We start from the raw sequence: 11,298 nt of genomic DNA, 5'->3' as shown, positions 1-11,298 counted from the left end.
AAAAAAAAAAAAAGAAGCGCCCCTCTCCACATGGCTCTGGGAGTCAACAGGCCCTCAGCTCCCGAGAGCAGGCGACTCGCTCCCCTTAGCAGCCCCAGCGCCTGCCATGGCCCAGAGTACAGGCCATTCAAGCCCGGAAAGCTCAGTGAATCTGGACACGCACTTCAGAACAGAGGAACGACGCTCAGGTCGGGAACGGCTCCATATGGGCACGAGAATGCTAACGGGGCGGAACCCACATCTCAGTTTAGGGGCGGAGGGGAGAACCTACGGCTGAGAGCTGGGCCATGAGAGAGGAACTGACAGAGGAAGGGGTGGGATGGGAGACATCGATGAGACTCTGAGGCCAATTCGTACATGGAAAACAGGTGAAGGGAAGGATGTGACAGGGAGCCGGGGAAGCCCCAGAAGCCCCGCATCTACTCCTGGGCTGAGGCAATGCTGGAAACCCCAGGGGGCTGTCTTTACCCCAGGACCCTCACCCACTCAGCCCTGGGGGGACTCACTGAGAAGATGGCGTCCAACTTCAGCAGGTAACACTCGTTCTTGTCCAGGGGCAGGAGTAGGCTCAGCAGCTTGCTCTCTATGAGGAAACCCTGAGGAGAAGGAAGATGACATCTCCAGTCAGAGACAGGGTTCAGGACGAGTCCCAGGCCCCACATCCCCCCTCTGGGTAACTAGCCAGGGACGACTCCACAGATCAGAAGCCCAGGGCTGACACATCGGGCAGCAGGGCCCTCGGAGGGAGGCCTTCCCGGGATGCCTAAGAGCCCTTCCCAGAGACAAAACCAATCCTCACGATGGACTGAGTTCCCCACACCTCAGAAGGGTGCGGACGCACCTCGCCCACAAGCCATGGGGCGAACAGCTGAGCTCCCCGCCGCAGTCCAGATCCAGTCACATTCCCACCCGCCCATGTCACTTCACTCAGACGCTAGTCCCCAGACGTCTAGCGGACACAGCGGTAGGCAGTGAGCTGGAGGAGAGGAGGGCGGGGGGGGGATGGAGACACCAGAGCAGGACGCGGTGCACGTCAAGTGCAGCGGTGATGGGGGAGAAGACTGGGGGCCCGCTCGGAGTGGGAACAACGTGTGGGGGACGGCTCCTTGGAGGGGGTGGCCACCGGCAGCAAGCCTGCGGACAGAGGGGAGAACCCGCCGGCCGCCTCCTTCAACTGGAGCCGCCCTCGGTGGCAGGAGATGCCCTCGTGCCCAAGAACTGTCCCAAGTGGACTGGAGGCTGCCAATCTTTGTGCCACCTGCTTCCCATCTCAGAAATGAAAATCTGCAGTTTGGGTACAATAAGACTTCTAGCTGAACCAGCTCCAACGAGGCCTTTACACCAATTAGTTTTGCTAAGATACAGTGAAGATATCCAAGGCCTAACACCCCCAGAGTAATTGCAGACTCAGCTCCCAGAGAAAGGCCACCGGCGGTTGTGGCCACGCTACTCGTCAGGTGGATGCACGGAGGTGAGACCGGTGCCCTTTCTCTCGCAGATGAGCAATTGTTTAGCTTTTTTTTTTTTTTTTTTTAGAAGATGGCGTCCAACTTCAGCAGGTAACACTCGTTCTTGTCCAGGGGCAGGAGTAGGCTCAGCAGCTTGCTCTCTATGAGGAAACCCTGAGGAGAAGGAAGATGACATCTCCAGTCAGAGACAGGGTTCAGGACGAGTCCCAGGCCCCACATCCCCCCTCTGGGTAACTAGCCAGGGACGACTCCACAGATCAGAAGCCCAGGGCTGACACATCGGGCAGCAGGGCCCTCGGAGGGAGGCCTTCCCGGGATGCCTAAGAGCCCTTCCCAGAGACAAAACCAATCCTCACGATGGACTGAGTTCCCCACACCTCAGAAGGGTGCGGACGCACCTCGCCCACAAGCCATGGGGCGAACAGCTGAGCTCCCCGCCGCAGTCCAGATCCAGTCACATTCCCACCCGCCCATGTCACTTCACTCAGACGCTAGTCCCCAGACGTCTAGCGGACACAGCGGTAGGCAGTGAGCTGGAGGAGAGGAGGGCGGGGGGGGGATGGAGACACCAGAGCAGGACGCGGTGCACGTCAAGTGCAGCGGTGATGGGGGAGAAGACTGGGGGCCCGCTCGGAGTGGGAACAACGTGTGGGGGACGGCTCCTTGGAGGGGGTGGCCACCGGCAGCAAGCCTGCGGACAGAGGGGAGAACCCGCCGGCCGCCTCCTTCAACTGGAGCCGCCCTCGGTGGCAGGAGATGCCCTCGTGCCCAAGAACTGTCCCAAGTGGACTGGAGGCTGCCAATCTTTGTGCCACCTGCTTCCCATCTCAGAAATGAAAATCTGCAGTTTGGGTACAATAAGACTTCTAGCTGAACCAGCTCCAACGAGGCCTTTACACCAATTAGTTTTGCTAAGATACAGTGAAGATATCCAAGGCCTAACACCCCCAGAGTAATTGCAGACTCAGCTCCCAGAGAAAGGCCACCGGCGGTTGTGGCCACGCTACTCGTCAGGTGGATGCACGGAGGTGAGACCGGTGCCCTTTCTCTCGCAGATAGGCAATTTTTTAGCTTTTTTTTTTTTTTTTTTTAATTAGCAGGAGCCCGTTGGCTGGCCTGGGCCAGGCTTGCTGACCACTAAGGTAGGGCCTCTTGACCAGCCAGGTCAGCTCTAGAGCACGACAGCCTCTCTGCGACCCCACGAAGCCCAGGGGCCGCCCCCAGCACCATCCTGAGGGCCGGTCCACTCCTGCCTCCAGACCACCTCTGGCCCATCCAGCGTCATCAAAAGCAGCCCTCGAGAAGGGCAGAAAGTCGGCAAAGCCACCCACCAGGAGCCCAGCCTCACCGACTCGTCACACAGGAGCATTAGGATCTTCCTGGTAGTTTTCGCTGACACTTGCTTTGGCAGGTCCAGGTACGACCCTGGTTCTGAGGCGGCCTCCTCTGCCCCCTCCTCTTCTGCAGAGGGGCATAGCGAGAAGAGAGAGAGAAAGAAAGAGAAGGTGACTCCTTGGCCTGCTTCACTTTGAGGAACAAATGGCTTTCCTTGAGAAAATGTATGCCTTAAAAGGCCTCTTTAAGGCACTAGCAAGTTTCTTTAGCTGAAGAAAGCCTATCATGTTGGGAAAACAAAAAGGGAGTTTGGGGGTCGAAATAAGAGACTATCCGGAGAATTCTGCCAGTCTTGGCCAGCCTATAAAGCCTCACTCTTCCCAGTTTCATCTACCTGGAAACATCATACTCAAAATCCAGCCTTGACCAGGAAGGGGTCAGGGAGACCGTGAACCTATTTATTATTTGAGAGATAAATCTAACACATCCGCCATATGGTTTCTAAACTTGCAGAAGATTAGAAGCAGCCCATGAAAATGTAGGAAAAGTAGCTGCCTCACAGAAGAATAGTATCAGCAAGAACTGGCAGCTGGTACAGCAAGAGTAAAATTTTTCTTAATTAAAATTTTAAGTGTTTTATGCTGTACATCCCTCATCTGAAAATAGTAATAAAAATCATTGTACTGCCCAGGTTTTACTACTTGCTCAAAAGGTAAAACAAGATAATATATATGAAAAGATTGTGAAAAGGATAAGAGCAAATTGCTGGTGGAATGCAAAATGGTACCATCCCTATGGAGCAATACCCAGAAAAATTACAGAGGCATTTACCCTTTGATCCAGTGATCCTACTTCTAGGGAAACAGCCCAACAATTCACAGGCAAAAACATGAAAACACAAATGCACAAAGCTATGTATTACAGCAATATTATAATAGCAAAAACGCAAAGAAAACTGGAGATATCCCAAATAACCATCAACAGAGGACTATTTGAATAATCATAGCCCAGTCACACAATAGAGCACCAGATAAAAAAGGAATGAAGAGTATTTCTTCTTCCTAGTATAGACTCATCTCCAGGATATACTGTACGTGAAGAAAGCAAGGTGGAGAAAAGCATATGTTCTCATTTACCTAAAAATTGGTTTATATAAAGGCATACACATTTGTTTATCATTTTAAAAAGTGACAGAAGGATAAACCATAAATTATTAAATAGTTACCTATAGGAGAGCGACAAAAGAGAATAAAAGCTATACTTTATTGAGTATAACTTTTTTGTACATTTGACTTTGGAAACGTAAATATTTTACATAATTATAAAACAAAATTCAATTGTAAAAGAGCAGTCACTAACAATCAAAACTAACATGAAACAAAAAGACCTAAGCGCGTATACAGTTGGTGACACAACCACAGAGAAACCATTCCAAGTGATTTTAAAAGACAGTAATCTGTACATCCCTAGTAGGTTGTATCCTAAGAACAAAAAGAACTGCAAAAAAAGTTTAAACTCTTTTTAGTAATCATTTGTTAGTGGTAGGGCTGCTCTTTTATTCTGAGACTATTTTGTGGTACTGTAAAAAAGCATATGAGTAGTTATTTTGAAGTCACTGAGTACCAAGATTTTCAAGTTAGGAGAAAGGAGATACACTTTGATAAGGTTAAGTAAAAAATTCTGGCATCCTGATGATTAGGAAGCATTAGGATTATGTTTTAAAGATAAAATAAATCATGTATCATAAATACATGATTTATTTTATGTTCATCTTTAAAACATAATCCTATACCCTCGGCTCACCCACTGAGGCGGCCTGGAAACAATGACCAATCAAAACAGCGAGCCCTCCAGCACCCAGACTATGGTTTCAAAATGCCATTCCCTATTTAAAAGGACAAAGTCTCCTTGGAGGAATGGCTGATTCCAGACTTGAAGCAGGAGAAGCATAATGTGAGCCTGGGACATCTGGTCGTTCTGGAAAGCCATGAAGCTATCAAAGACTGCTGGGGTTGTGTCGAAAGGACCCAGAAGCCGACATGAAAAAACTCCCGCTGGCCAAAGATGTTATAAGTTGAGCATTAGTAAGGATGATAACTGTAGTAAACCGAAACATCACATTTGTTTAAACCCATGTGTTCATAGGGAACAATTTAAATAAAACCTCATTGGTCACCTTTAGAAGATGCTAGAGCCCCAGTCTATTTATTCTGAAGACTAGTAAACAGAAAAAAGACTAAGCACTATCCTGCTTTTCCTGTACAAACTGTATCTCAGGGTAGCAAATAGCTGATGGGGTGAAGATTCTCTTTTCAGAAGGGTTCCAGCTAATAAATGAAGGCAGAATGATGGAACTTAGAAGGCCATTTTGCTGCAATCCCTAATGCAGTTAATGGATCTTAGACAATGGTCATCAATGGTTGCTGACATCACAAAGGGAGACAACGTGGCGTCGGTTTATCCCAGTGGAGGTAGGCAACAGTGTATATAGGAAAAATAAAGTGAACTTGAATCTGATCAAGCTTCTAGATCTAACTACCAGTTTATAATACAGGGGAGAAGGTAAAGCTACAAATTAGAGGAAACTTAAAAGTCATATCAACCAATCATGCTCTCTGGACCTCTTAAGCTATGAGACCTTATCCCCCAGATAAGGGAACTGCTTTCAGTTCCCTTATCTGTAAAAGGAGTGGGTTGACCCGATGTTCTCAGAGGGCCCCTCCACACCAGCTCGAAGGTGCTGTGACTCTGTTCCAGTCACCTGCTTCCATCAGCACCTCCTCTAAGATTTGTGTGGCCGACTTCCGCTGCTGCTGAGAAATTGGTCCCACGTTCTTCAGGAACCAGAAGTCAGGTGCTGTCCAGGGGAGCCCCAGGTGATGGGTATGGATGACCCTGTCTACATCAAAGGCTCTGCTTATCAGATCTTTTGCCTCCTCTTCATTCATCAGCCAAATCTCCCGAAACTGCTTGTCATCAATGAGAGCGAAATGCCTGAGAAGGAGTGTTATTGACCATGGCCAGCTGATTCCAGTGCCAGGCCAGCCCCCATCCCCACCCCCAATTAGCAGCAGAGCAAGAACCGAGGCAGAGCTGTGGGAAATCCTGAGCCTGGCCCAATCCCTGAGCCCCTGATTCTCACCTGTGGGAACAAGGCAGGTGACATGCAAGTAAAGGGACAGGAAAGACAGCACAAAGGATTCTCTGGTGCCCTGGTCCAGCTCCCAAGAAGCAGGTGATATAAAAGTCTGATGAAATCACCGCCACTACCAGCTCTACCCCTGCAACCTCTATCCTAGGGCACACGCCTTGGGACCCGCGTCCCTGAAATACCTGATGGCTTTCTGCATCTCCTTGAATTGCGTCACAAGGCGCTTGTAGTCTGAGGTTAGGGACTGGTTCTCCTCCTGAAACTGCTTTACCTGCTTGTTATATTTTGATCTCAGATTGTTAAGTACATCATGAAGGCTGGGTTGAAGAGGAAAAAGAAAAAGTTAGTCTGCAGCTGAATAGAAGCTACAATGTATGTTCCTCTTATCTACTATCTAAATCTAGGCTCAGACTTGTGGAAGGTTGGCGGCGGGGTGGGAGGGAAACCCTCCCAGATATTTCCCCAAACACAGCTCCAGCTGTGATCAAGGAAATGCAAAGCAACAGGAGGTAATGGGATCATCCAGAACTAAATGCATTTAAAACAATCCATGAGCCCAAACCCACCAAGAGGCAGCCTCTTATTCAACAATGTGACTGACTTCCTCAGCACAGCACTTGTCAGGGTCCACACCTAGTGCTGACTCACAGATTTAAATAACCTACCTCAACTTCTGAAACAAGAAAACAGAAAGGAAAAAAGTAAAACTGCATCACAGGCCTATGATATACGAGTCCCCCATCCCAAAAGAGCTGATACTGTTAACGAGTCCAATAACTCATTCATTCATTCACTCATTCATTCATCAAACATGAAAGGTCTCTTTCGTGCCAAGGATATGTTTGAATACCAGGATGAATACAAGGATATGTCTGAGTACAAAGCACTATCAGTCCAGCCAGAGACAAAGACAAACGTTAATTACAGAACTGTGTGAATAGTGCTACAGAACAGTCCCACACAGGGTGCCAGGGGAACCTGGCTTGCAGGAGAGGGGAGTGGTCAAAGGTTCTGGCACCAGGAGAGACAGCTATGACCTGCCCAGAGCACCATGAACACAGCCAGGCCACCGATGCCTGGCTCACTGCTAATAGCTCTGTATATAGAAACTTGTCAGATGAAATACACAGGCATGGCTTTTAGACCCAAGACCAGACTTCAGACTTTGCGTTCCTGAACAGACATCTTATGTCAATGCCTCACTTACACAGGCACGGGAAGGTTTGAGGACTGACAAAGTTTCAGCTTAAACATTCTAGGGACTTCCCTGGTGACGCAGTGGGTAAGAATCCACCTGCCAGTTCAGGGGACACGGGTTCGATCCTGGTCCGGGAAGATCCCACATGCTGTGGGACAAGTAAGCCCGTGCACCATGACTACTAAGCCCGTGCTTTAGAGCCCACAAGCCACAACTACTGGAGTCTGTACCCTCTAGGGCTCACGTGCCGCAACTACTGAGCCCACATGCTGCAACTACTGAAGCCCGTGTGCCTAGAGCCCGTGCTCCACAACAAGAGAAGCCACTGCAATGAGAAGCCCGCGCACTGCAATGAAGAGTAGCCCCCGCTCGCCGCAACTAGAGAAAGCCTGCGTGCAGCAACGAAGACCCAACGCAGCCAAAAAAAATAGAAATAGAAATTTCCCTCTTAGGCATTATTCTAAAATAATAAGAAGGTCTCTAAAACACACTGATCATCCCTATTTTCATATCCAGAAAATGAGACATTCTGTAAGATAACTGGCTCAGACTTTTGAGCAAATAATTGGCTCCACCCCCCTGCCTACACACACACACATACATCAGGAGAAGAGGATACAATAAGTATATAAGTATCATGTAAAAAGGAGGTTGGCAGGTGGAGGGATCGCGGGGGAGGGGCGTTTCATAGATCAGAGAGACTTAAGGAACTTAGTTTAACAGCCTGATGCAATGCCTGGACCTAGATGAGATGCTAATTTAGATAAACCTACTCTAAAGGATATCTTTGGACAACTAGGGAAATATGAATGTGATCCAGATATTTAGATGAAATGAAATTTACTGAAATGGAAAGGTAGAGGTTACTGACTTTAAAAAAAGGCAGATTGCAAAACAATAGTTGCAGTATGATGTCATATCTATATCTATCTGTATACCTAGAGAGAGGGAGAGAAAGAGATACACTTAGGGCTTCCCTGGTGGCGCAGTGGTTGAGAGTCCGCCTGCCGAAGAGAGGACACGGGTTCGTGCCCCGGTCCGGGAAGATCCCACATGCCGCGGAGCGGCTAGGCCCATGAGCCATGGCCACTGAGCCTGCGCGTCCAGAGCCTGTGCTCCACAACAGTGAGAGGCCCACGTGCCGCGCAAAAAAAAAAAAGAAAAAAAAGAGAGAGATACACTTAATCTCTGGTAGGAGGAATATGGCGTTTTTATGTTTTTTATTTGTTTTGTTTTTTTTCTTTTTTTGCGGTACGCGGGCCTCTCACTGTTGTGGCCTCTCCCGTTGGGGAGCACAGGCTCCAGACGTGCAAGCTCAGCGGCCATGGCTCACGGGCCCAGCCGCTCCGCGGCATGTGGGATCCTCCCGGACCGGGGCACGAACCCTTGTCCCCTGCATCGGCAGGCGGACTCTCAACCACTGAGCCACCAGGGAAGCCCTATTTTTATGTTTTTATCTCACTTTCATTTGTGGTATTTTCTAATTTTCTATAATGCACATGTACTGCTTCTGTAATTACAAGTTGAGTGTTACCCAGATAGCCGGGTACACATGAGAAGTGACACACTGACATAAGTACTTATGTTGGCATTATTTGCAACAGCAAGAGATTAGAAGCCATCGAAATGTGCATCAGTGTGGGACTAGGCAAGTAAATCCTAGCATGTCTATGCAGTGGAATACGAGGCAGCTTAAGAAATAATGTGAACCTTCTCTACAAACTGGTATGGAAACATCTTCAAGACATAGAACAGTGTGTATAGAATGCTATCGTTTGTGTAAAAGCAGAAGGGGATGAGACTGTCTATTTGTGTTTGCTTGTACGTGCGTGAGGAAATTCTGGACGAAACCAAAGAAAGGAATAATGGTCACAGAGGTGGGACAGAGGACCCAGATAAAGGAGGGATGGGAGACAGACTTTTTGCTGTAAACTCTTTTCGGGGTGCGGGGAGGGTAAACCAGTTGAATGTTTCCCCCCCCCAAAAAAAATTATTTTAATAAGAATTGGTTATATTTTTAACAGTTTCTACTCCTAAAAAGAGTACATACCCATCCCTCTTTTCAGCACAGAAGAGCCCAGAACGAAGACGCTCTGCACGCTAGCTTACCAGTTGATCTTGCTCTTTTGCTGGGATTTAATCACTGTGCTTTCTTCATCTCTCTTCTTCAGCACCTGGAAGTTGTACTCTAACTTCTCTTGGTTTAGCTGATAAGTTGCTTTCATTTGCTGAAGCTGTTGCTCAAGAATCTAAAGTTAAAGTTTAAAAAAATAATCCTAATTGGCCCTGGTACAATTTATTATGCATGAGGGTCCCTGGCTGTTTGTTCTGGAGTCGTATCAGAGGAACCTTAGGACAAGTGTCTCCACCTGAATTCTTAGAAAATTTATCATTAGAGGCAAACTAAAGGTCAACCAGAAAAAATACAAATCATTCAAGTGCAAGCTAAAGCCTACGTGCTTAGAGTCTAAGAGAGATCAGAGTTAGAGCACAGTTCAAGTATAGCTACCGCTCATGCTCTGCTCCAGACCCTTTAGAGAACAAGCAGCCCCACTAGGAAAACCATAAAAGTTAACATGGCCACAAAAAACCTGCAAGGTCCCCGCTCTGACCTTCCAGTTGTCAATGTCAGTGTTTAGCAAACCGTGTTCATTTTAAAGGAGGATAGAGGAAACCATCCTTACTATTTGGATCATCATTAGTTGTGTTCATTCATTCAGCAAATATTTATCGAGTGCCTATTATATGTCTGATGCTTTTCGAGGTGCTGCTGGGAAAACACAGGTGAAAAAGGCCCAGTCCTTCCCTGTCTAGGAGAGAGACAGATGAACAAGCACTGGTGACAAGAAGGAAGATCAGGGTAAGCACAGGTATGGGACTAATGAGAGGAGGGTTCTCCCGGGCCCTGAGGGCAGGGCAGGCGTCCCCGAAAAGATGGCATTCACGTGTCTGAGGCCTGGAGAATGAGTAGGAGTTACTCAGGTGGAGGGGAGAGAGGTCTAGCGAGGCAAGGGAAAGCCCGGTGCTTTGGGGAAAGCACAAGCAGTTTAGGACGTGAGGTATGAAGCAGGGAGGGAATGGTAGAGATGAGACTGACAGAGCAGCAGGGCCTGACGGAGCTAGGAGTCTAACGCTTTATCCTTGAAGGCAAAGGAGGGCCACTAAGACGTTAGGGGGAAGAGTGGAATTACTGGTCCACGCAGGGTAGAAAGACCCTTCTGCAGCTGGTGAAAAGGATTAGGGAGGGGCAAGGCTGGAACAGGGCAAATGCACTGGCTTGCTCCTGCCTTTCTCCAATGGAGGTGCAGCAATGGAAGATGCAATTAAGTACAGTCAGATCTGGATAAGGCAGCCATGTGACATGCCACATACCACCCTCTTTCAAGCCTCCTTCCCATCTCCCTCCACTCGACTATAGACCCTCGCCAAGGAGTCAACAGAGGAAGGAAGAGATTCCAGACTGCTCTGGGTCATCCTCAAGGAGCAGAACTGGCCAGGAGGTGATAAACAGGAGAACAAAGGTGATCACCCATCATCAGAGGGTGGGTTATTCCCACCTTCCCTGTGGAGTCGGTGATCCCCACACTGTAACTGAGGGAATTAGTCACCAGGATCTGCTTAGCTAGCCCAGAGATTTTACAATTTCCATTATGCGACAAGAATTGAACATCTCCTTCAGAACAGAAGGCCTGTTCTATCTCTTCTTTAACAGGTGGTCAGCGAAGAACCATCTTGGTCACCAGGATGATAACTAATTGTACCTCTCAATTTCTCTACTTTCAGTCAAATTTTTATTTACTTTTTTCTATTTATATGCTTTTCTTTGTAAAAACTTTTCCTCATTGTGAAAGTAATATTTGCTCATTGTAGAAAACACAGAAAGTACAGTAAAGGATAAAGAAGGAGACATAGGAGAAGGGGGAAGAAAAACTACCCATAATTCTACCTCCCAAAGGCAATTTCTGTTGACATATTGGCCTGTTTCTTTCCAGTGTTCCTTACATAATTGAGATCCAACTATACCTACAATTTTATATCCCACTTTTCTCCTTTACTATTACAACTTAAGAATTTTCCATGCCAATCAAGTTTTATTAATATAATTTTAATGGTGCATATTTTTTATTCTAATTTACTATAGGAAA

The 11,298-nt window shown here is 47.6% G+C and overlaps 1 protein-coding gene across 2 annotated transcripts in view; it reads right to left on the bottom strand.

The window, feature by feature from the left end:
* The window catches only part of DRC1 (dynein regulatory complex subunit 1), a 47,741-nt gene that overhangs the window by 11,685 nt on the left and 24,758 nt on the right, over positions 1-11,298 (bottom strand). For both annotated transcript variants that reach the window (XM_007470801.1, XM_007470802.1), the window contains exons 8-12: positions 9,263-9,402; positions 6,138-6,272; positions 5,566-5,798; positions 2,818-2,930; positions 507-596 (exon numbers count right to left, since the gene is read on the bottom strand). In XM_007470801.1, coding sequence (XP_007470863.1) covers positions 507-596; positions 2,818-2,930; positions 5,566-5,798; positions 6,138-6,272; positions 9,263-9,402 — 711 coding nt within the window. The remainder of the gene's footprint in view (positions 1-506; positions 597-2,817; positions 2,931-5,565; positions 5,799-6,137; positions 6,273-9,262; positions 9,403-11,298) is intronic.

This window comes from Lipotes vexillifer, unplaced genomic scaffold (genome assembly GCF_000442215.2).
Source record: "Lipotes vexillifer unplaced genomic scaffold, Lipotes_vexillifer_v1.1 scaffold717, whole genome shotgun sequence".
Lineage (NCBI taxonomy): Eukaryota > Metazoa > Chordata > Mammalia > Artiodactyla > Lipotidae > Lipotes > Lipotes vexillifer.
This window is presented reverse-complemented; position numbering and strand designations above follow the sequence as displayed.